Consider the following 27,270-nt stretch of genomic DNA (forward strand, 5'->3'; position numbering starts at 1 on the left):
TTCCTTCCTTCCTTCCTTCCTTCCTTCCTTCCTTCCTTCCTTCCTTCCTTCCTTCCTTCCTTCCTTCCTTCCTTCCTTCCTTCCTTCCTTCCTTCCTCCCTTCCCTTGCTTTCATTTTAACATTTCAGGTCTCATCTTGTTAGAATAAATACTTGATTAATCTTCAAAATTTATTACAGATTTTCTCTATGGAATAATAAATATTTCTTTGTTTCTATGCCTCAGTGAATAAAAAAGTATAGTTATGCATTTTTCCATAAATTGTGGTGATAAAAATTTACTTCAGTATCTTTCCAATTTTATTTCTAAAGCCTTCTGGAAATTGCATGTTGTAGAAATGTGTAAATATGCTATTAGTATTCAGTGCGTCTGTTTATTTTGAACACCTTGAACATATTTCTTAAGGCTCTTGGATTTTAAATGACTGGAATTTAATATTGTTATTGATCTGAGAGAAGTATAATTTTGGTATTTACTAGCTATTTTTCAAATTTTACTAATACTTGATGGTAGTGTTTTTATATGAAGAGGTAAAGCAATATTTCCCTTTCAAGTTTTTTACTTGTAGCACCCACTCTTTCCATGTTCAAATCCCCAGTATTTTAACATACCCAACAGGTAATATTATTTGTGCTCAACCACTTAAAAGTTCTGAAGTTTTCTTTGTGTTTCCATGGTTAATCATATTTTACTTTTTTTACTCGCAAATTCTGCATGAATCATCATTATCCTTTAGCATATTATTTAATAGCAAGTCATTTATAGCATATGTTTTAAAAATCGAATTTAATGATTCATTTATGAGGTTTCAGAATGCTAGCCATGATTCAAAATCATGCACCACTTCTAGAGCAGTAATATTTTATGACATTACATTTGTACGTACATGCCCTCTAAACTTCTCATCTCATAGAATAATGTAAAGTCATTGAAAAAGATTTTATTTTTTGATGTGTCATCCATTTTCACTATGCCATTTGTCATCAGTATAGATTGTAATACTCATTTTTATTTTTTCTTAAATTATTTATTAACCTCAAAATGTTAATAAGTGTTTCATTCATGGAATAGCATGATTCATTTATCTAAGTATGTATGTGTTTGTTTTTAGTTTCAAAAACAGAAGCATAATTAAATAGAATTCTATTATCTTTTTTGTTTCATTTTGTCATTATATTTCTTTACTTTTATTTATTCCATTTTTTCTTTTTTGTTTTAGTTGAGTCTGGTAAGTTGAAATTTTATTGGCCATCTTCTAATCACCGTCTCACTGTGACTGGAACTTCTCTTCCCCTTTCCATCCATACCCTTCCATGTCCTTCAACCAATCAACTTCCATGTTTCACTTGTCCTTGGCAACAAAGACAGACTGCACAGAATAAATTCTGCTTGAAGTATGGGTAACTGTGACAGAGAGTAAAGGTAATGGGGTTGCTAACTTTTTGCCTTATTCAAATGATATATAATCTTAATTTTTTCATTGTGTTTGAAAATACATTTGCTGCTTGATTCTTAAAGAGTTTTTCTCCAAGTTGTATATTTCCCAATCAATATCAGAAAAAAGCATTTATAATAAAATATATTTTCAAATTGCATCTATTTTAGAATGACAAGTAGGTTCCCAGTTGGACAGTCAATATTTAAAAAAAACAATAAACTGTTCACATCTCTGTATTCTTATCTATGTTTAGTGGTAATTAAAATCGAAATAGAAGGTATTCTGTTGTACTTATGTCCATTTTGCTAGGTGAAATTCATTTCCATTTATGCAAGAAGCAAAAGCATGTTGTACCAATGTGTTTGATTTTTGTCTACTTTTTTCCCCACATATGAAACTAGTTTTGTAGTTTACAAAATGTTTCCATATAGGAAGAGAGCTGAATACTTTTTGGAGTTCAGAAATGACCATCATTATATTTCTACATTTGTGTGCTACATATTGCCCCAGAAAATAGCTTTGTCCTTTGAAGAATCTAACTCATCATTCTGATCAGGTCAAAAAGTCACATATACTTTAAACCTTCTATAGCTTTGTTTTAAAACTTTTCTTAATTGCTCTGTAATGAATACTCAAAATCATGCACAAAAATACAGTGAATCAGTCAGAATCTTCATTTAGTTTATCACACTTTCTTAGAGTATAAGGAATTATAAATATGGAACATACTTCTTAAAGGTTTGTTGTCTTTTTAAATTACCTTTTGTTTTTCCTTGAGGCGGATCTTAGAGCTGCTGCAATATTATTATTGCCTCAGAATCTACCTTCAAAATGTTGTAGTCTTTTCCAAGGAAATATTCTGTCAAAATGGATTACTGTAGGATAAAAGTAATTTGTGTAAAGTCCTTATTTCTGTACAAAAAAAAGCAGATTGAGATTTGGGGAAAACTGACTTTTAAAAACAAATTTTGGCCTGTTTATGTATGTTTCTAAGGTTTTGGAAAGAAGACGACCATAATAACAATATGACTAAATAGTATGCGGATATCCATTCTATTCTACTTCAGTCCTCAGATTATTAAAAACATGTTATTTTACAGTAAGGTTTCCTACATTAAAACAGTGCTTCATGGACCTTTGATTTCATCCTTGAGTCTGTTGAATATTTCCTTCAATAGCATTACTCAACCATTTATAAGCCTCATCTTTTGTGATTGTTTTCCTAATGCCCTTGTCAGATCTTCATTAAGTATATCCTTCATGAGCTGGGGGACTTTCTATAGGTTTTAAAAAAAATATTTCATCAGTATATATAACTACTCTAAGCCTCTAAGACTTAATTAGTATATCATAAATGTATTATGATGTCTTTTGGTAAAGGAAGTTTTACTGTCATTGAAATAACATTTTGTTGACATGTTGATCAGTGAAGCCTCAGATTAAACATCCGTTATCCTTCTTTACCAGGATATCACCAATTAAGTAAAATTTTGTCTACCCTTTTCCACACAAGGAGACAGTTTTTTTGTTACATAATTTTCTGCTCAGTCTGCTCTCTCGTTACTTTTTGAAAGTTAAACTAACTCTAAAAGGCTATAGGTGTACCATTCAGTAAATTATTGCATCTGCATGCTAAAAGGCACCCCAGAAAATAACCTTTTCTTTGAAAGAATTTGTATTACTCCATCAATTTCTTATCATACATTTTCTGAATAATATATTTTATCATATTTCTTGAAGGTTGTTTTTTAGGAAGATGCCGCGATCTATTTGTGCCCATGATTTTGATTTCTTAGTAACTATGGGCATAGTTTACTATGATTTTTCACCCTGTAGCATCAGTGAAGGCTTATTGCATCTGAAAAGAGCACAGGATGGGCAGAAGTGTTATATAATTTCCAAATTGCTGCCCCATTGCCTTTGTCTAACTATTTGGAAATCCAGCTAATCTTATACCTCTATGTCCTTTACTCAGCCAAACTCCTCGACAGAGCTGTCTATGATAATTGCCCCCAGTTTCTCTGCTCTCACTCATTTTGCATTCTAGCTTCCAACCTGATCACTCAATAGTTGGTGACCTTTAGACTGATAGATATAATGGCCTTTTTGTCATCTCCATTCCTCTTGACCTCTCTGTAGCATTTGACACTATTGACCGTCCTCTCCTCCTCGGCACTTTTCCCTTCTGGGATTCTATGATCTTGGCTCTCTGCCTTCTCTTTGCCTCCTACTCCTTCTTACTTTATGAGATCATCCTCCATGTTCTGCTGCCCTGTCTCTCAGTGCTTATCCACATGCTCTTAGACTTTCTGGTCTCTATACCATGAATTTAATAGTTGTCTCTATAGAGATGATTCCTAGATCTATATATCCAGCCCTAGTTTCTCTCCCACGTCCTTGTCTGGCATTACTACCTTACTATATGATTTCTTAAACTTAGTGTTCCACAAGCATCTTAAACTCAGAATGCCCAAAAGGGAACTCATCTTTTCCCCAAAATCTACCCCTCCTCTTTTCTTTCCTGTTTCTGTCTACAAATTCATCATTCTTCCTTTTACCCAGGCTTGTAATCTCAGCATAATTCATGACTTCTCATTCATCCTCATTCTTGTTTCCACTTCCCCAGCATCCTTCTCTCTACGCATACACATAACACCCTAATTCGTACCCTTATCGATACTAACCTGGGATATTACAATAGCCTATGTATTCCCTTCTCTGCCTTAAGTCTCTTTCCACTTTAGTCTATCTCCCACATACCTTTTGAAATGAGTTTCCTAAATTATAAATTTGGCCATGTCACTATTCTTCTCAGCAAATCCCAGTGGCTTCTTCATAGTATACCTGTGATCAAATATAAATTCCTATATTTGTCTTTTTAAAACTTTTTGGAGTCTAGCCTCAGCCTTATTTTTTACCCTTGTTATACATTTTTCTCCTACATGCACCCAACAGGCCAGTCAGACTGGCCTTGTTGCTTCTTCTTATACACAGAATTGCTCCCTGTTTCCCATGCCTTTGTACTGTCTGTCTCCAATTCCTGGAATGTACTTTCTCACCTTTACTGCATAGAGTCCCTAGCTTTCTTCAAGAATGTGTTCAAGTATTACCTTCTGCATGAAGTCATTCTTCATAGTCCAAGATGATAGTGTACTCAGCAGTACCAAAGTCAACTTTTTCATATATATGTATGTTTCCTTCCTTGATTGAATGGAAATTCTTTGAGAACAGAAGCTTGTTTTATTTTGTCTTTGCATCCTCAGTGCTTATGGAGGTACTTCATAAATGCTCATTGATTCTTTTGTCATACTCATTCTGTCTGCAAGATTTATGTACTGATGGACTTTTCTGAGGTCAGTTGTTAGGCCAAACTTTTTTTGTGCAGCTGTGTATCTCACTGAAAAGCTTTGGAACTCCTACAGGGCATGAGGCAACATCATATGTAAGCAGGTCCATCTGTAGTAATCCCCCATGTACAGAGAATACCTATCCTATTTGGACTTTTCACTGGGCATTCACCAAGACAGGGACAAGCTATTTTTCCAAACATTTGTCTCTTTATTTTATGGTTTTCTTGATATTGATCACAATATTATCGATGAACAAAATCCTCTGAGTGAATATATCAAGGAATCTTGTATAATTAACATGGAAGATTCCAAATAGCCCTCAGTCCCATGTAGCCACCATTCTGCATAACAAGTAACAAAATTGTTAATTTAATACTTTAGTATGTATATTTCTTACAAGAAGTCTAATCTCAATTACTTTTGCTTTATTTCTTCTTATTATACATGAATGTCAATAAAGCATTCAGTAAGACTGAATAGCATAAACTACTCAAGTATAAACTAATTAAAAAAATCAAAAGTTATTGTGGCAACTGGTCCTCCAAACTTGAGATCCATGTTATTAATCTATACCTCCAAACCCTTCTAACTCCTTTGTACTTTGTTAAAAATAGGGCCCTCTTGGGACCCAGTGTTCTGTATGGTTTTAGTCATTTTAGATTTTATTTTACTTCAGTAGAAGATGAAGCATCATACCATGATAGAAAGATAATATGCCTAGGAGTCAATAAGCCTAGATTCTGCTCCTACCTCTGTATTAGCTGAGCTCTTTGACTGGAGGGACAGTGAACCTGTGATATCCTGATGTGCAGATAATACTGCATCTATACTTTATCATTTTCTATTTTGGTGCACATTTGCCACTTTATGGGATAGAGGCCTTCCTCTAAGACTTTTTCCTTTTTGTAGTTGCCAGTTGAACACTGATATTCAATCTATTATTCCTTACTTTTGTCACATGATCAGCACTTTTCTCTACAATGATCAATAACTAAATTTTTATAAAATATTTGATAAATTATTCTTAAACAGGCCTTCGTTTGACAAGGAAATCTTAGATAAGAAGAATGTATAATCACAAACAATGGCTTGATTCAAGAGAGAAAACATATTGTTCTAGAATGGATTTGGTCTGAATAAACCTATTGTTTAATTCATTTACTATATTTAAGCAGTAACTTGAAGTGTTATGAGTAACTGAAGCCTTTTTAAAGTTGAGGGCATAAAGGAATGGAAATGCCCTAAGAAAAGGAAAGTGGATAAAAAAGGACATGTTCCATAGTGTTAAAATATCAAGCTTGAAACACTCACTTTATTTTTAACTTTGGCAAGAAAAGAAAATAATTAGGTGTTTCAAACAGTTGATAAGAAATAAATTTGAAAAGTGTAAACAGTAAGTAAAGATTTCCATTTAGTGACCTTTTGTTTAAGCAAAAGGCACAGCCTAAAAACAAGTCTACTATTTTATTTTTTTCAGGAGTAGCTCAATCAGCACACCTAATGTTTTCAACTGCCATTGCTTTCAGTGTAACAGACATAATTTTCCGACACTCTATTTACTGCTAGATGAAGTGGCCATTTAAGGCTGTATAAATCAAACAGTTTGGATAAAACTGGCAATATTTATAATGTCAGAATGAGCAGATGTTTCAAATTTGCCTTCATTTCCATATATATTTTGTTTGAACATGCCCTTGCCTATGTACAGGGAGACTTTTGAATTCTGTGTTACCTTAAATTCATTTGTATTCAGTAATTGGATTGAGGATTTTAAGTGGTTATAATTCACACAGTAGCATTTCAGGAAGTTTTGAGTTAAGTTAAAGTGATTTTAGAACCTGTTAGTATGTGTATGATTATGGGCTTAAACAACCTTAACTTAGAAAAGGTAACATTTTTGCTTATAAATATCAGGTATGTTTAATATACAAAGGACCAGATTTTATCCAAAGACGTACTCATTTGAATTAAAAGGTTAATCTTTGGTGAACATATAGCAAAATCCTAGTCAAAACTAAATAACCATGTTCTGTAAAAATGTATTATCTTTGCCATTTAACTTCATGTTAAAAATGAAAATGGTACTAAAATGTACTGCATTTTTGTATAAAATAAATCCAGCTATTAGAAAGCTATTTCACCTAGAAACATTTTATATGCTTTTGATTCAGAATCATTTGCTGTTTCCCTTCAGAACCTCCACACTTTGTTGTGAAACCCCGTGACCAGGTTGCTGCATTGGGACGAACTGTAACTTTCCAGTGTGAGGCAACTGGAAACCCTCAACCAGCCATTTTTTGGAGGAGAGAAGGAAGTCAGGTATGAATTTTTTCTGGCTTTTTGACCCTTAGTCACTGTTTCTCGAGTTACTGTGAGAAAAATGGTTCCATTCATTGGACTTGAAGATAAGAGATCATGGGACTTCTGTGTGTTGTACTGTGTTTTATTAATAAATCAGTTAGTAAGCAAGCACTTATTGTTTGCTACATGCCAAGAGCTGTGCAAAATACTGGGGTTTCAAGGAAAGTTAAAGACAGTCCCTGTTCTTAGGGAGCTTGTAGTGTTACAGGGGAAACAGCATGTTAAGAAATAGGTATATTGGGTGGCTAGGTAGTACAGTGAGTAAGATCGCCAGCCCCGGCGTCGGGAGACCCGGGATCAGTACCGGCCTCAGATACTTGGCACCCACACAAAATAACTGGCTGTGTAACCTTGAGCAAGTTACTTAATGCCAATTGCTTTAAAAAAAAAGAAATAGGTATATAAAGATATGTGAGCAGGTGATGGAAAGTCATCTTAGACAAAATGACTCTAGAAGTGGGGGATTGGGAAAGCCTTGTATAAAAGGTAGCATTTGAAACTTGAAGAAAGCAGAAATTCTAAGAAACAGAGGTTAAGGGAATGAACATTCCAGGAATGGGGGACAGCTGGGACAAAGCTACAGAAATGGAAAATGGAGCATCCTATGAGAGAATTAGCATGTAGCCCAATGTAGCTAGATCACTGAGTGTGTGATGTGGAAGAGAATATAAGAATACTGGAAAGTTATTAGATTTAAAGGACTAAGTACCTTGTATTTGTTCTTAAAGGAAATAGATAGCTTTTGGAATTTATGGAGTAAGGGTTAGGTGGCATGTTCAGGCCCATACTTTAGGCTGGGTTAAAGAAGAAAGTACTTTGCTGTGTTTCAAAATGACTCAATGCTATATTCCTCTAAATAGAAATGATACAATGTCATATAAAATACCACTTTTTTAAAAATTCAATTCATTGCTATTCTTATTTCATCCACATTAAAAATCTTTACTCTTGTGTTCAACATTTTGCTGCCCAGAACTGTTGACCAGAAGCTCTGCACCTTTTTAACAATAAACATACTAATAACAATGAGCATTTATATAATGAGTTAATAAGCTTCAGAAAGTGCTTTGCATATGTTGTCATTTGATCTTCACAAAAATCTTCTGAGATAGGTGCTTTTTTTATTCCCATTTTGCAGATGAAGATACTGAGGCTGAGAGAGGTTAAGTGAATTGGTCAGGTTCACAGAGCTCCTAAGTGTCTGAGCCAGAATTGCAACTCAGGTTTTCCTGATTTCCGTTCCAGATTTTGTCTTCTCCACTGCCAGATTTCCTATGTAGTACAATTAATGTCAGTATTCATAGTTAAGACTGAAATGGACTGTAATATCTTACTGTCCCTTTTCAAACACAAATCAAATTATATTTGGTCCCACTTGTATACTTAGTTGTATTTTTATCATATCTAAGTATAATATCTACATAATTTCTAAATCTTTGAAATTTTTCAAGCTACATATATTATACACAATTATTTTCTGTTAATCACAACCCTATATTTCTTGGACATTGCATAACAGAGTTTATACAATTGACAGAGCTCTCTAGACATCCTATCTGTATATAATCAGTTAAGTCCTCAAATCCAATATAAAAATGATTCCCCTTGTCCTCACTATTTTATTGGTAAGTCAGTAAGCATTTATTAAATACCTTCTATGTGCCAGTCACTGTCCTAAACTATGGGGATACAAAAGCAAAAGACAGATCTTTGTCTCAGTGAGTCCACAGTCTTAAAGGTGGAGATAATATACAAGCAACTATATGGAAAAAAGATAAATACAGGGTCAATTAGAGATATTCTCAGTGCGAAGGCTCTAAGATTAAAAAAGACTGGGGAAGGTTTCTTGTGGAAGGTGAAACTCCGGCTGAAACTTGAAGGAAGTCAGGTAAATGAAGAGGCTGAGATGAGAAAGAAGAGAATTGAAGGCATTAGGGAAAGCCCGTGAAAATGCTGTAAATCTGAAGATGGAGTGCACTGTGTTAGGAACGGCGTGGAATTCAGTGTCACTGAGTCCCACAGTATGTGGGGAAAAGTCAGGTATAAGGAATCTAGAAAGGTGGGAGGTAAGGCAAGGGTATGAAGTCTTTGAGGATTTTATTTTATCCTGGAGGTAATAGGAAGCAAGTAGAGTTGATTAAATGGGGAATGGGGGAGGGGGGAGAAAGTGATATGGGGATGACATGCTCAAACCTGTGTTTTTAGAAGATCACTTTTACATTTGAATGTAGGATGGACTGGAATAGGAAAGACTTGGGACGACAGGCTATTGCAGTGGTCTAGGCTTGAGGTGATGGGACTCTGCACCAGGGTTGTCCTTTTTCATCGTAGCTCTTACACGTCTGTGGTCTGTTCTAGTCCTCCTGAAAATCTCAAAGCTCTCATTTTCCTTCCTTATAAACTCTAAAAGTCAGAAATATCTATTTTTTATAATCAATGTTTGAACTCTTATGAACTGCATATAATAAGGTCTCTGGTGGTTTTACATGGAGAAAGAATGGAAACTCTGAGAAACTGGTCTATGTCTTATTTTTCTAGTTTGTTGATGAAATTTTCCATTTGAGACAGGATCAGAGGCATTTGAGACAAAAGTCAAAAAAGATTTACAAATATTATATCCCAGAAATGGTATTGTCATAGAAGGTTACATTTAGGAGAAGACTTGTTTTCTATGTACTCTGCTTACTTCATATACCTTATTTTCCATAATATGTGAGCAAATACAATTTATATTTATAGTGATTTACTCTCTAAATTGAAATAAGCTTATAGACTATTTTTTGTTTTTGTTTTTTTGCTTTTTGGAGGGGGGGAAGGCAGGGAAATTGGTATTAAGTGACTTGCCCAAGATCACATGTCTAGTTTTAAGTGTCTGAGGCCAAATTTGAATTCAGGTCCTCCTGACTCCAGGGCCAGTGCTCTATTCACTGCATCACCTAGCTGCCCCACAGGTTTTTGTTTTTTTCAATATTTAGAGCTACTTTTTTTTGTTCTCCTTAAAAGGTATATATACTATAAATCGTCGAAAATTCTTGTTTTCTACCCATGCTCCAGAACTGAGTCCATCAAGGGACAACCAATATTGATGCTTTTAATATTTAGATTAAAATTTAAATCATGTGAGCTTACAAATTTGAATAATGTAGTTCCATGTTCTGCATACCATGGATGTAAGTTTAGTTAGTGACTTACTAATCTAGTTTGCTACTCCAACTTAAGTTCATATCTTCTAAATGTTTTGACTGTCCCCATTCCATATTATCTGCTCAGTTTCTTTTAGTGGTGGATACCAAAACTTCATACAAAAACATACACATACACAAACACAAACAGAAACTTTGCTATTAATGTTATTGGCACTCCACTTAATTAAGGAAGCATTGTAGTTCACTTGATCCTGATTTTCCTGATCCATTATTACTTGTATTGTACTTTTCATCCATAATTACTTGTAATGTACTTTTCATTTATTCAATTTTTTCTATTGAAATCATTTATTTGTATGTTACTTTCACTTCCCAAAATAGAGTGTCTCGAAGGTGTTAATACAATTTTGAGGCATTGAATTTTAATGTCTTAAAACTTGACTAAGATTTTTGGAACACCTTGTTATGTACCATTTTTTCTCCTTCATGGAAGCCAGCCTTTGTGACAAAGAATAGAAAAAAAAATGGAAAAATAGTTTAGTCACACTAATCTTTGCATCAACCAAATTTCTTTTTTTTTTTTTAAAGCAATCAGGGTTAAGTAACTTGCTCAAGGTTACACGGCCAGTTATTTCTGGGTGGGTAATAAGTGTCTGAGCCTGGATTCGATCCCCAGGTCATCCCAACACTGGAGCCGGTGCTCTTACTCGCTGTGCTACCTGGCTGCTCCATATCAACCAAATTTCAAGGAAGTTATGCAATGTTCAGTAGTCAAAGTCAATCTTTACAAAAAAGGAAGGGAGGTATATCTTTACAGTTCCATTTCAGAGAAAACCTTAGTCATCATAATTACCCACTGGTTAATTTTGGAATTTTCTTTTCATTCATATTGTATTAGTCATTATAATTGTTCTTTTCCTGATTCTACTTTAATTTTCTGCACCATTTCATGAGTCTTTGCCATGTTTCCATGAGTCTTCATGTTTTTGTCTTGCAGGAGATTAATATTTCATTGCAGTCATCTACCATAGCTTAGCCATGTTTCAAATGATGAGTATTTACTTTGTTTCCAATCTTTACTACCACAAAAACCATGTTTATATGCATGTTTGGGGGTATATATAGTACCTTTGTGTTTATCTTTGACCACCTTAAAAATTGCTTATCATTGTGAACTCTGGGGCCAAGGAGTGAATGTGGACATTTTAGTCAATTTTGATTTTTTAGCATAATTCCAAATGTCTTTCCAAAATGGTTGGACCAATTTCCACAAACAATGTATTAGTGTAAATATATTTTAACAGGTCATTTAACATTAACTAGAGACCATCTTATGTCAGCTTTGTCAATTTTGACGGGTATCAGTAAAACTCGAGTTTTACATTTCCATATATATATATATATTTACATTTCTTGAGTCTCTATGAATCATTTGAAATTCTTCATTTGAGAAGTATTTATTCGTATCCATTGACTACTTGGCTATTGGGAAGTGTATTTATTTTTCATGTAGATGTTTCCAAACTATCTGTAATAAAATTCTGTTATTATTTTTTTCTGACTTCTAGTCAGGGTTTCGTTTTTGTTCTCCTTTTGGCTGGCAAATGCTCTGATTTCATTGTTTTATGGTATGTTCTCCAGTCAGTTGAATAAGCATTTAAATGACTTAGTTATTTCTAGTACTTTCCATTGGACCCTCATAGGACAAAATTTTCTGAGTGCCATAAAGTTAATGTCAGGAAGTGAGTGAGAGAATTGAGAAGAGCCAGACAGAATTCGATTTCCATTGTGTCTCTGGACTGTCATTATTTTGGCCTCAGATGGACGGGTCACCATCTTTGGTAGACCTCATATGGCTACAGAATTTATTGGAATGTAAATTTTTGTGGATATGTATGGGGGGGATTGCGTGTATATACACACATGTATGTTTATATGTGTGAATGTGTAAATATTTATTTAGAAAAATTTATCTGAAATTGTAAAATCTATGACTTCAAATCCCAGGTAAGTTTAGATATTTTGAATATCACCTTTTTCACAGATTCTGTTTTCATGATCACAGTTTACAATATAGCCTTTAATGATCATTTCAGATCTGATTATTTTGAAAATGTCTTTGATGTGCTTTCAAACAACATTTTGATGAAAGAAATATGCTTCATTGTTTCACAAAATCAAATGAAAGGATATCTAGGTAGTGCTGTGGATAGAGCACTGGCCCTAGGGTCAGGAGGACCTGAGTTCATATATGACCTCAGACACTTGACGCTTACTAGCTGTGTAATCCTGGGCAAATTATTTAACCCCAATTGCCTCACCATCCCCCCCAACCCCAAATATGAGATTGTGCACTGTTTTATGTGTAAATCTATCCTGATTTTATGTTGACTAGCAAACATGGCATTTCAGTTTTGAGAACAGTTTGAACTGCAAACTAACCATAAATACCCATTTGATATTTTTTTAAAACATAAACTGATTTTTATTCAAACGTGATCCATAAGTATTCATTTTAGTGTATTACAAAAATAGATTTTTATCAGTATTTAATGGAAGCAACAAGGTAATTAATTGAAATTGTCTGAAAGATTAGGTTGGTATAGGGTACTGAGTTATTTGCAATGGGATAATAAAGAATGGAATATTATAATATAATAAGTAAATGGAATAATAAATGGAAAATAAATAAATAAAACATATTTATCAATGTGTTAGAAATATATTAATTAGACTTGATGATAAACCATTAAATTCTTTGTTAAAATTTAATAATGTTGGTAAGTTGAAAAAATTTTAGGGTTAGAAATTGATGGAACAGCTAGGTGGCACAGTGAATAGAGCACTGACCCTGAAGTCAGGAGGACCTGAGTTCAATCCAGCCTCAGACACTTGACAGTTAACTAGCCGTGTGACCTTGGGCAAGTCACTTAACCCCAATTGCCTTGCCTTCCCCCCTCAAAAAAGAAATTGAAAGTGTATTGGTCACTTTGTTTTTTTTTAAACATTTCCTCCCCTTTTCCCTTCCTCCCCACTTCCCTCCCAATTGAACTGTTAGTCTATGTTTCATTTGTAAATCAAATAGCATCTTCTTTTGTAGTCAGGTACTTATAAACAGTGAAATCAAATTCAGGTTTCCTATATGTGATAAAAGGACATTAGCACTGAAAGACTTTGAAAAGGTACAGGTATATGTTTATCCTTTTTAAATGTATGAATGTAAAAATATTGGAGCTTGGTAGATCATCTAACATTACTCTTTCTTGTTTTTTCCCTAAATTATGTCTTCTAGAACCTGCTTTTTTCATACCATCCTCCACAATCTTCCAGCCGGTTTTCTGTTTCTCAAACTGGTGATCTTACTATCACAAATGTCCAGCGATCTGATGTAGGGTATTATATTTGCCAGACTTTGAATGTTGCAGGGAGCATCATCACAAAAGCCTACTTGGAAGTTACTGATGGTAAAGTAATGAGATGCTCATTTTAAAATCTCAGTCTTGGTCAAAGCTTCAGCAATTTGCCAACATGTATCTTAACTCATAATCAGAATTATCTGTCATGATTTTGATATGGGAATGAACATGATATTAATAGGATGTTTAAAAATCTAACATAGTCCTTAGAGTTAACATTACTGTTGATGATTAAATTATTATCTTCTGCTTTTGAATTAACTTAAGATAAATCAGCATTTCACAGTTGGGAAATGAAACTAAACATTTACTTATTCACTATAGATCTATAGTAAAACTATTAAACAATGTAATTTTACTCTGTTTTGGATAGTTATATGTGTGTGTAAGTATCTCCATATATAGATATGGAGAGGATGAGTGGAACAGGAGATGATATAAGAACATTAAAGAAAGCATGTGTCCATATATAGGCAGACACATAGACATATATGTATGTATATAGTTACTTTGTGAGGATATATATTTCTGATTTGATAGAGAAAAATGTCATTTTCTGTTTTTCATTGATGTAGTATAGGGAAACATTGCTCAGTGTACCTAAACACAAATTTCTAAGACAGCATCTTGCTCACTGCTGGTGCAACTGAGATGGAATATTTGGGAAGAACTGTTAATATCACATCTTTTCCTTATTCCTCAATCATGAAGAGGAAATAGGTTGAACAAAAGATGACAGAAGAAACATTAAAGGAACGTGTGTATTGATATACATACATACTCACATATATGTATATATCATGTGACTTTGTATGACAAAAAATAAATATGTGTGTTATACACACACGGAGTCAAACTGTGGTATAAGGCATTAATATAAACTTAGTAATTATGAAGCTCACTTGAAACCCTAAATAAATGTGCGGATTTCCTCTTGTGTGTTAGGATGGTGATATTAAGAGGAAAAGGGGTGTGTTACACACACACACACTTGTGTGTATGGTTTTTTTCTTCAATGTTATACTTTGACTTCAATATATTGTGGTTCTTTGACTCATTATTTCTTTGATTAGTGGCAGTAAAAAACATTATATGTTGGCCAATCCAGGCCAAGGGAGAAATTTGGAAAGGCCTATTCTGGTCCACAGTAACAGAGATTTGTATCCTCAAGCTGCTTCTGTACCTAAACAGATCCAAAACTGATGGGAAAAGGGTACTGAAGTACAGGATAACAACAGTTATAATGAATTAAAGTCTGAACCTATGAATTAAAGTCCATAGCTATAGACAGTCTCTGGTATATCACAGCTAAAAAATAGAAATTTCAGCTACTTTTGGCAGTAGATGGAGATACTCACTAAAATTATAAAAAAAAAAAACATTCTAGCCACTTATGAATTGTGTGCACATTCACGAATACTTTGTGATCATCCCTTTGGCTAATTCAGATAGTCTAAGCATCTGTTCCCTAATTTTATGATCTCTACTGAAATCCTCTTCTGATGCCTTTTCAAGAACTGAAGATTGCTCTGTGTTTTCAAAGATTATATTAGCAAGACACAAGCTCCAGCAATATCAGTGGAATCTTTTCAGTTGCCAAAATAGAAAGTCTTCAGGAAGAGTCTTGGTTACGGACCAGCTTAGTTCAAAGAAGCCTATCATTAGACTGGCTACATGATGATGAAGTTTTTGATCACAAAAAAACCTTTAAAGAAAAACTTTTGAACTTAAACACATAAAAAAAGTATTTCTATATACACAGCAGAAAAAAAAGTATTCATGTATGAAACCATGAATCTCCATTTCATACTGCTTGCTTTTTAAAAAAGCAAATATATATGTATATATATATTATATGTATACACACACAAATTCCATACTTTAACACTGGAACACTTGTTTATACTTCCTTCTAAATTTCCTTCTTTTTCTTCTGTGTATAACTTTAAATGTTTCAATGGTCCTTTTGTCAACTACCCCCCATTCTAATTAAAAACCAAGAGAGGGACCCTTGTCCCATTCCCCCAGAAAGCAAACTGATAACACTTTAGCATACTCAACTAAAACAAAGCCATATAGTGGCTATACCCAAGTGTAAGCCTTAATACTCCATTACTCCTTGGCGGTCCATCACTCTTCCTTCAGGAGGTAAGCAACATGCTTCATCCAAGGACTTTAGGAGACACAGTTGGTCATTGCACTGATCAGAATTCTTAAGTCTTTCAAAGTTGTTTTTATCTTTACAGTGTTATCCTTGTTTAAATTGACCTCCTGATTCTCCTCACTTCACCTTGCATCAGTTCATACTACTCTAGATTCTTTGAAATAATCTCTTCTGTCATTTCTAATAATACAGTAGTAATTCTCTGTTTTATTCCTATACCAAAATTTCTTTAGCCATTCCTCAATAATCTAGTTCTTTTCTTTTAAAAATTACCTCTTCAATATTCCCAGGATTCTCCTCCTTCTTTGCTCTCTTATCCTTCTCTCCACGTGTTTCCCTGTTGAGATTAATGTGCTTTTTTATTATACTGTGTATGTGCGTGTGTGTGTGTGTGTGTGTGTGTGTGTGTGTGTGTGTAGCTCTCCTTTGTCTAGTTCAGTTAAGAACTAGATGAGATGATGTTCCTTGCAGGCCCGCTACCTTGTACCCTTCCTCTAGGTTTTCATGTTCTCAAATATTAGAAATAATAAGTTCCATTGCTTCTAATACTTTATACACTATATTTCTTTTACCCTCACTGATTTTTCTCCCCTTGAAACCCTCAGAACAGAATCAACTTTCAGCACCTATGTTTTCTTATTTAACTTTCTTAATATCTTTTGAAGACATTGAGATCCTTAAGGTCCATTTGTCGCTTCTCCTCTTATTAAATGTCAGCATTACATAATTTTCTAGCCACTTCCAAATGCTAAACTAAATTTCCTTTCTAGGTTTTTCTTGACTATCATTTTTACATTTCAAAGTTTCTGTACTTCTCTGGTCTACAATCTAAATACATAAAGTCATCTATTCCATTAAATATCCATTCCCTGCACCCCATAAAATAGTACTCAGCTTTATAGAGTAAGTTATTCTTGGTTGTAAGTCCCATTTTTTATGCATTTTTGGAATATTGCATCACAAGTTCTCCTTTCATTTATAATAGGGGCTGCCAGGATGCTTATGTCATCCTAAGAGTGATTTCTTGTTACCTGAACTCTTTATGGATACTCTGTTATTCTATAATATGATCTCTCCTTGACCTGATTCCAGATCATTTTTATAAGTAAATTATATTTTTTAATTTTTTTTCCACCTTCTGATTTTGTTCTCATGGAATCATGGATTTCTGCATTTTTTTGCATTCTCATGGAATCATGAATTTCTGTTTTCTCTATTCTCATTTTCAGAGATTTCATTACTTGGGTAAGGCTTACTATTTTCTCTTCTAAGCAATTCTCAAAGTCTTTCCTGTAGAGATTTTATTTTTTAAAAATCGCATGCTTCTTTCTTTAGGTATCTGTCTAGGTCTTGTGAAAAATCCATGTTCCTCCATTGAGTCTCTGCTTTTAGTTATTAAATACTTTCTCCTTATAAGCTATATTTTCAGGGATCACTGAGCTTATAGTAATTCTGTTTAATAGCTATTGGGGCTTTCTTTAGTTTGTTCATCTCTCCTGCTTTAGTTGTTGAACTGGAACTTTGTGCCAGGGCTGGGCTCTTCTGTACTTTTAGTTGGGGTGCTCAGCCCAACTTTTGTCCCCTAGCTTCCTTCACAGATGTCCAACTTCCATGGCTAGACTTCCTGCATCTTTGAGGTTCATAGGGACATAAGGGCTTTTGTGGCATCTCAGAATTCTAGTGCTAGGGAACCGTCAGCACTTCGCTGCCTGGGCTATTCATGTGTGAGCACTGCCATACGACATTGGTTATACTAGGGGACCTTTCATTCTTGCTACCTCTGCACATAGAACTTTGTAGGCTGTATGTGTCTCTATCTTGTTCCTGGCCAGGATGGAAGGCTACTGGTGTTTGTCTGTGCTGCCTCTAAGTTGCCAAGCAGCTCCCCTTCCTTCTTCCACATCTTTCTAGAAGACTTTATATAGTTCTGGGGCAGAAGAAATAATTTGCGATAGTTCTTCATTCGATTTCTTTATCAGTACTCAGTGTGGTACAAATTTTAGGCCTTTAATGGATTTGGTTTTTGGGACCTGGAAAGTCCAACTCCATTCGTGCCAATATCTTGACTGGAGCTCTCTATCATGCACAACAACTCTTAAAAACAATACACCAACTTGTAACAAAGATTACCTAACTTATGAATTATATATTCTTGAATTAAATTCCTTAGAATTTTTGCCTATGTCTCTATAATTAATCAGAAATATTCTTGAACCCATGATAATGTCAAAAAATGTATTTTCTCTGAATAAATGTATGATGTCACCCTTTTAATCAACTCAAGAGTTGGAACTGCTTTGTTTTGTTTTCTTAAAAAAAGAATAAATGATAAAGTTATTCTGACATATTAATCATTAACTCTATAAGTAATCTAGAAAAATATTGTGTCAGTTATAAATGCTACAGTACTGAAAAAGTCAAGTGTGAGGTCAAAAAATTCTAAAAATATCAATTATAGGACTTTTTCTTGTGTAGTAAATGTTTTCAAGATAAAATTGCCAAGAGTAAGAATACTTTCCAGGATCTAATAATATTCAGTTATAAAACAACATAATGGTAATATTTTCTTGAATGTTTCGAGCTGACTATGAATGCAACATTTAAACCCCAGAATTGAAATTTCAGTATATTTTGATAAGAACACATTGTACTGAAACAGTTTAGCACTTTTTGTTATACAGAAGTATTTTGTGAAGGACTTCTTATTTATTATTTTTCTTTTACAAAACAAATCTTAGATAAATTCTGGAAAAATTGAGGAAAAAGAATAGCTTTTAGACATTATTCAGGTTTGAAAAAAATCTGTTAACAGTCCGCCAAGTTTACATCCATCAGCTCTGTGATAAACCACCATTATTAGTCAATTTCACACTAACAGTCAGTGCATGGCAGAGTTGGAAGGATAAAGTGGAAAAATGCCAGAACATTGTTAGGCTGTGCACAGTTGCTGAATTGGCTTTCCTGCTTTCCTATTTTTCTGCAATTGAATGCTCAGACCTAATGATTAGTGGGGAACAAATTGATGCATGGCTCAAACTTGAGGGAAGCTTTAGAGCTTCAGGCTGTCAAGGGACAAAAGGTAGTGGTGCAATGTGCTGTTGTCCCTATCCATGGACAGTGCTTTTTAATGAGTCTGCTATTTGGAGTTTCCTAGTATCAGTTTAAAGAGTTATTAGATAAAGATTTTTCTTTTTCTTGAAATTTTATTTTTTCTTTACTTCTTTAGAGTTGCCTGTTTGATGTCATATGTGTATGCGAGTGTGTGCGTATGAAAAGTATACTCTTTACCCGTCCTCTGCTCTTTATTGCAAGTTCTTCTCTAGACTCCAGAATTCCCATGTAATAATAATACTAATATCACATATATGTACTTTTCAGAATACTTTAAAGTTCATTATTTCTCAGCACAGAATGGTCCACAGTAAAGGTACATGGCAAGTCTCAAACCTCTAGTTCTTTGGACCTATCATTTTTGGAAACAGGTCTCGGATATACACCACACATATACATTCATATTAACCATTTTCACATTAGTCACATTCTAAAGAAGACTGATGTGATCAATATGTTTAATATGAATTTATATGTATAGCCTTTATCAGATTGCAAACCGTCTTGGGGAGAGAGGAGGAGAAAATTTAGAACTCAAAATATTATGGAAATGAATGTTGAAAACTAAAAATAAATTCATGTACACATAAATACATAAAAAGAAATAGGTCTGTGCTCTAGAAATATCCCTTTTTCCTGGGTGTCATTCATACTTTGCTTGTCCCTAGAACTTCTTATACATGGAAACTTTCATTTTTCACACAGTTATCTCCTTTGCTAATTGGTGCTTCCACACTTGTAGTTTCAGAATTAGGTAACCATTTAGAAAAGTCTTCTAGAGACCTAGACCCTCCCTCTAAAACATGTAGCTCTCATCTGAATTGCCATATTCTGTGAGACAAATTATGTGCTCACACCAAACTAGCCCTGACAAGAATCTGTTATAACCAAGTTAGGAGGCTTACCTCTCTTTGGATTATTGGTCTCCTTCCTCTTGCCACAGTCGAAAGATTAATTATTCTATGGTCTAGTCTCCCTTTTTCTGGCCGAATTGCAGAGATTTCCTGTTCTTCTTGAGAACCAATTGCATACTTTCCTCTCTAGTGACTATATGTATAGACTTGATTTCTCTTTCCTTGACCCATACCTTATGCCCCAGAGTGTCTTATGATGATCTTGCACTTGTGTGAGTTAAAATATGTTCTCTAAAATATGTTGCTTTTAGCAGTGTGACCTATCTGTTCCTTAGAAACCTCTTGTTCCTTTTCAAGAAGTCACAATAGACTGAGGCAAGTTCTCTTGCCATCTTTGGAACTGCTGTGCAAAAGTCAGAGTTTTCACAAGTTACAGTACCTAAGGATGTGTGGCCTTTGGGGGGTGGGAAGTGGGAGCCTGGGGGGGGGGGGGAGGTATTCCAGATATGTAAGATGAGGGTTGAGTTCTGCTGACTATTAATTCCATAAGACTTTGAAACAATTAGCCAGTTACTTGTTAACAGAAAGTAACTTAATATAAAACCAAAAGAAATGGGGAGTTTAATCACTTGGAGTTTAAAAGGTCTTGAAAGAAGTAGAATCCAAAAGAACTTAAATGAATGCAAAACTTGCCAAGTGGGTCCATTAGAACCATATGTTGAAACCATGTAAATGAAAACCAGCTGGCATGATACCATTGTCTTCTCTGTGCATCTGTTGAACAAAAAGCTATCCTCATACATCATTATGCCTTTTGTTGAATGAACTTTGCTTCTTAAATTTCGACTGAGGTAAGCTAAATTGTTTCTTTAGCATTCCAGAATTAGAAATCTGGCAATAATTTTTTAACTCCTTAACCGGAGCGGTACCTGTGTTATCCCCCTGTTCTAAAGGAGTACATTGTTTGTCATTTTAGTATTCTGAATCAGTATATAATATGAATGCAGTCTGAATAATGCATGTCTCCTACATTAGTTGACTTTAATAATCTTTAGTCTGTTTCAAAGCCTAGAGCAACTACTGCTGCTTAGATGATTAGAAAATTGTTTCCAGTTGTAGAAATCTATTTCCTGTTGTTTCCTCTGGCAGTGATTGCAGACCGGCCTCCCCCAGTCATCAGACAGGGTCCTGGGAATCAGACTGTAGCAGTGGATGGTACTTTAGTCCTCAGCTGTGTGGCCACAGGCAGTCCAGTGCCCACAATTCTATGGAGAAAGGATGGAGTCCTTGTCTCCACCCAGGATTCTCGCATCAAACAACTGGAAACAGGAGCGCTACAGATCCGATATGCCAAGGTAACTTGAAATTACTTCCTTTAGCTTTGTGTTATGTCTCACTTTGTCTTTGCTTCTGTCTACTAGTATTTCAGCTCCTAATTTTGGAATTCATAAAATTTTAAGTAGCAGTATAAATACAGTTTCACTTTGTTTCTTGGTCCTTTCAAACATTCCACAATCTCTTCTTAAGTTGCTTATATTTTTATGCAGCCCATGGCAGTGATTTAAGTATTGTTTATATCTTGTGAAAGCATTTCTAACACAAATTGAGGAAAACATTTTGGAGATTGTGAGAGAATCCCCTCAAATAGTCGTGTGATCCAATAATTGCAAAAAGTTGTTTTTAAAGAAACATAAATACTAGTTCAGAATGCTTCTAGAATTCTTTGATTGTGAATATGAGGTTGGGAAGTTGGTTCAGCCTTCTATCATTATGGAATGCATGTATCCAAACAAAAGGAAAAGTATGTACATGCTGGGTGAATATTTAGAATTAAAGCTTTAAAAGATGAACAGCCTCCAAATTTATGTGAACAATTTAAGGATTTATTTTCCCGATACAACATAGCTAACATACCTGTTTTTCCAGGGTTGTGTTGTGTTATCTTTCCTTATTCCTTTTTTCTTTATAGGTCAAAATTAGACAGGCTCAAAGAACATAATAGTGAAAGGAATGAGAATCTTGATCTCAATAAACATTTATAATATCTTTTTCTACCTGTAGGTTAGCATCTTTGTTTCTTTTTTTAATATGATATAAAATTAAACATCGTATGATTATTATACTTATCATATTAATTATCATACATAGTAATACTTAGTTATTGTAAATGCCATGGGACATTAACTTGGCTCCTTTTATGAAAAGTAACATGGTAGTCATGATTATGCTTTTTTAACATTACTCAGAGATACAATTGTCATCTTAGTCATAGATTATTATAGTTCGTTTTTAGATTGGTTTAGAGTTAGATTTTGGGACCTATGGTTATTCATATTCTCAGCTGTTAGAAAAGAGAATTAATTCAAGTATTAGTTTGTTTTACCTCATAATTCTTAAACTACTTGAAGTAAACTGGTTGTACATATTTGTCGATCCCTCAAACTTAAAAAAAACTTAGGAAGAAATCTTTTCTTTTGGGTCTTTTGTTTTACTTACCTTACTTTTTGCATGCATAACTTTGAAATAATGAGATACAAATTCAGGTATTATAATTTTTTAAAAATAATTATGTGGGCATACATTTGGTAAAAAATATTCAAGTTTGAAGAGACTTTGGTAATGTGATGCATTCATTTGATCTTTAAAAAGGTTTGGAGACCAGTAATTATTGAGACTTTTATTGAGAAGTTTTTTTTTAATATATGATTTTTTTGCCTTTTATAGTAAAATCTTTCATTTGCCTTTTTTGGGTAGCATGATCCAATCATATTTAATATTATATGACTTTTTTCAGTTCTTGTCTTATAAAATTTCTCAGTTCACATGCAACTAAACATTTTCAACAAAAGGGGAAAGGTTATGTTTAGAAAATTCTGATAGTTTTATACCCATATTCATGGGTTTTATGCAGACCTACCAGATGACTGAGTTCTCAGTTGTTCCAAATGTTTATTTTCTGTCTTTCTCAGCTGGGTGACACTGGTCGGTACACCTGTGTTGCATCAACTCCTAGTGGTGAAGCAACATGGAGTGCATACATTGAAGTTCAAGGTAAACTGAAGGTTCTTCATTTGTTTATTTTTTTTTTAAAGCCTATAGACTACGATGTGATTGATTTCTGAGACCCAAGTGTGTGTGCACACAGATATGGAAGCAGATATATACATTTCATTATGCATAGACATATTTCTTTGCTTTTTTGCTTCTTTGTTAGAATTTGGAGTTCCAGTTCAGCCTCCGAGACCCACTGACCCAAATTTAATCCCAAGTGCCCCATCAAAACCTGAAGTCACAGATGTCAGCAGAAATACAGTAACATTGTCATGGCAACCAAATTTGAATTCAGGTGCAACTCCAACATCTTATATCATAGAAGCCTTCAGGTATAGTAAACATGATATATGCTGTTTTCATGCTTTGAATTTACAATTGAGCACACATGTTCTAACTTGTATTTATCTGTACTTAGCCATGCATCTGGTAGCAGCTGGCAAACTGTAGCAGAAAATGTGAAGACAGAAACATTTGCCACGAAAGGTCTAAAACCTAATGCAATTTACCTTTTCCTTGTGAGAGCTGCTAATGCATATGGTCTTAGTGATCCGAGTCAAATATCAGATCCAGTGAAAACACAAGGTAAAAATGAATTTATTAAACCTTATGATACCATTTTATCCATGTAGCTTATAATTTTACCATCAAATAATGTGTATTACAAGTCAGTACTGAATATTTAAAGATGTTCTCAGAAATACCCAGTTGACCTTTTAGTATTCATCATGATCAGAACAGAATGAATAATAAGAAAGATGATAATGTTTCTCATTTTGTTGTTACATTTAAAAATTAAGTTGATCATAGCTAAAACATAATCTGGGTTGAGAATAAAATGAGTTATAATTATGATAATATCAGGGATGATTTTTGCTATGTAGGATTATTTTGTACATTAAAAAATTAGCTTCTCCACATTTCAACTCTGAAAATGTTACAAAAATTTGAATTTATAAATCTGTAGTATAGAACTAAAGTCCATAGCATGTGTTTAACGTATTTAAAACTGGTTGGCTTTTATTGATATTGATATGCTAGTACCTATGATCGAAAAGATGATGTAAAATTATAATAAAAATGGATTAATGCTATCTGGAAATCATATAAACATAGGAAATAGTTTTTTTTAACTGCTACAAAATCAAGGAAAGTTCTAAAGTCCTTGTGTTCAGTAATAAAATTTTTATAATGTAACTTGATTATTTGGTTCTAACGGTTGTTCAGCAACCTTATTTTGTGTTGGGGTATTGATGAAGCCTTAGATAAATCTTATTTAAAATTACAAATTCATTTTTCCTTCTAATAATTAATTTGAAACAAAGGTGAGAGAAAGAAGGAATTATAGTCACTTAAAAATTGAGCTAATTAACTTTTAAAAATCACCCAATTAATCTTTATCTATTAACCCTTGAGAGTAATCATAATATAACAACAGCAATACAGAGTAAAATGAGCATTTTATTCCCAGCTCCACTACTTAATATTTATGTTGTTTAGACAAGTTATTTATCCTTTCTGAGCCTCAGTTTTCTTGTCAGCAAGAAGTATTCACAATGTGTCATACAAGGTGGATGTGAGACTCAAATGAGCTAATGTACTGTGAAAATTTTTTTCTTGCTTTTTTTTTTTTTTGGAGGGCAATTGGGGTTAAGTGACTTGCCCAAGGTTACATGGCTAGTAAGTGTGTCAAATATCTGAGGCTGTATTTGAACTCAGGTTTTCCTGACTCCAGCGCCACCTAGCTGCCCCCTGTGAAAATCTTTTCTAAAATGTTTTGTGCTATACAAATGTGAATTGTTAGCATGCTTTACACAATTCTTCATCTAGATCACGTTGGAGTATGTTGAAAAAGCTATTTGAAACTCCAGTTCCTCTTAAGAATTTAAATGCAAAATTTTTGTACTTAAAATTAAATTGTTCTTAATAGCTAAAATTTATTAACTCTTTAAAGCTAAGCAATTAGAAATGTAATTAATTGTCTTCAGTAAGTCCCTTTCCAAACTAATTTTACCAGGTATATATTTGTACCAGAACTGGATTAGTAAGCTCTCTGAATGGGCTTCTGAAAGTCATCATGATCCTGTATGTTGAGAGTGGGCATCACATTTTATAAATTTTGTTCCGTGGACAAAATTACAAGGACAGCACAACAAGAAAACACACTAAATCCTAAGATTTTTTAAAAATATAATTATTTTTTTGTATTGAATAGTCATGATGTTAATAGACATCCTTACTTTATCCCTGATCTTATTGGGAAAAGGCTCTAGTTTGCCCCCATTACAGGTAAGACTGGCCCATGGCTTTATATAGAAGCTACTTTTCATTTAAAAGAAAATCCATTTAACCCTATATGTTCTAATGGGTTTTTTTAAAGGAATAGATGTTTTATCTTGATAAAAGTTTTCTGCATCTATTTATATAATCATGGTTTTTATTTCTTTTATTAATATTGTCACTAATATTTATGGTTTTCCTAATATTACTGTTATAAATCCAGTATGGTTATAGTGTATAATGTTGTGATATAATACCAGTTTCCTTATGAATATTTTCTTTCTTTCAGTTATTAAAGTTTTTGTTGTTGTTGCATTGTCTGAGATCATGTTTCCAACCCTGTCTTTTCTAATTCAACTGAAGCATAATAGATTTTGTTATAGACCCTTATTTTAACTCTGTGAATCTTTATCTTTCAACTGTGTTTCTTATAAACCTACTGTCAGATTTTGCTTTCTCATCCAGTCTGTTGTCCTATTCTGTTTTATTCATGAGTTCATCGCATAAGCATTCAGGGCAGTGATCATTAATTGGGCATTTCTCTTCACCCTATCTTGCTCTGCCTTTCTTTCTTCTTCTTTCCTCTTCTCTCTTCATTAAGACAGGACGATTCTGTTTAGTACCAGTGCTCTGAGTTCATGCAATCTATTTTTTAATGACTCTTTCCTTTGCCCAGAGCACAATTAGAGCTTTTTATCCTTTCTTTCCTTTTAAGTCATAATTCTTGATCTACCATCCTTAGTTTGGGTTTGCTTTGCTTAGGGCTGATTCCTCCTTTAATCTGCCCTTCCTCTTATTCCTTCGTTTCCCTTCTCTACCTTCTCTTCTTATGTCCCCATTGAGGGAAATATATTTATGCTCCCAGTTTTGGTGTTGTCTTCCCTCCTTTGACTAATTTAGATGAGAATGAGGAATCAGTATCATCTGCTTTTCCACCTCTTCTCCTTGTTTCTATAGTATTCAATGTACAAACCATGATTGCGTGTTATAATTTTCCCAAACTTCCTCTTAGTCAGTAAACTCATATTATTAAGCACTTGCTGTGGGTCAGGCACTGGGGAAACAAAGATAAAAAGCAAACATGCTCTCGAGGAGTCCACAATCTTTTAGACTAAATCTGTTTTATTAAACACTCTCTCTTTTTCTTTCTCTCTCTCTCTCTCTCTATATATATATACACATACATTTTTAAATATATATGTATATTGAAGCATAACCGTATACATATTATCTCCCCATATTAGAATATATAGAATTTATCTTTATTTAATCCCTTATGTTTTTTTCATCAGAAACCTCTTAGTTGTAATCCTGTATCTTTTGTCTTCCTGAATGTTGTGTTATAGGCTATATACACTCTTTTATAGTAATGACAGCAAGCACATGATCTTGTAGTTCTTCTGTACTTGAATTCTTTTGTTTTGGCTGCTTGTCGTATTTTTTTTTTCCCTTGGCCCCTGATGCTAGATTTTGGCTATTATATTCCTGGATGTTTTCATGTAGAGTTTACTTCAGGTATTCTTTCTGTTTCTAACTTGTCCTTGGTTTCTAAGTGATTTGGATAGTTTTCTTTTATTATAGCTTGACATGCAATACCTTTTTCCCCACTGGAGTTTCAGGTTTTCTAGTGATTTCTAGATTCTGTTTTCCATGGCAGTTATTTTTGCCATGAGACATTTGATACGAGACATACTTTATCTGTTGTTATTGTTTTTTTCAGTCTTTCAATTTGTTCTAAAATTTCTTTTTTTCTCACTGGTTTCCATTTGGTCCATTCCGATTTTCAGAGTTTGTTTCCTGCATAAGGTTTTGCACCTCTTCTTCCAAGCTGTTAATTCTCTTTCTAATTCTGTATTTCATAACTCATTTCTTTTCAGATTTTACTTTATAGCTTTCATTCATTTACAAAATCATTTTAACATTTTAAGAATCCTCATCCATTTCTTCTAGGAATTCTAATTGAACCTAGAGTGAGGCTGTGTTTGATCTTGACACTTTGCTTATAAATAAATGGTTTGGAATCATTCTCTTCTTCTGGGTTGGTATCTTGTGCACCCCATCGCCCTAATAGTTCTTTATAGTAGAATTCTATTTATGTT

At 33.8% G+C, this 27,270-nt stretch overlaps 1 protein-coding gene across 2 annotated transcripts in view; it reads left to right on the forward strand.

The window, feature by feature from the left end:
- ROBO1 (roundabout guidance receptor 1) overlaps positions 1-27,270 on the forward strand; it is a 210,131-nt gene that overhangs the window by 97,136 nt on the left and 85,725 nt on the right. For both annotated transcript variants that reach the window (XM_069100504.1, XM_069100505.1), the window contains exons 5-10: positions 6,986-7,107; positions 13,588-13,759; positions 20,990-21,195; positions 22,810-22,891; positions 23,055-23,223; positions 23,310-23,476. In XM_069100504.1, coding sequence (XP_068956605.1) covers positions 6,986-7,107; positions 13,588-13,759; positions 20,990-21,195; positions 22,810-22,891; positions 23,055-23,223; positions 23,310-23,476 — 918 coding nt within the window. The remainder of the gene's footprint in view (positions 1-6,985; positions 7,108-13,587; positions 13,760-20,989; positions 21,196-22,809; positions 22,892-23,054; positions 23,224-23,309; positions 23,477-27,270) is intronic.

This window comes from Petaurus breviceps, unplaced genomic scaffold (genome assembly GCF_028583685.1).
Source record: "Petaurus breviceps papuanus isolate PSGF00001 unplaced genomic scaffold, PetGlider_PUasm1.0 419, whole genome shotgun sequence".
Lineage (NCBI taxonomy): Eukaryota > Metazoa > Chordata > Mammalia > Diprotodontia > Petauridae > Petaurus > Petaurus breviceps.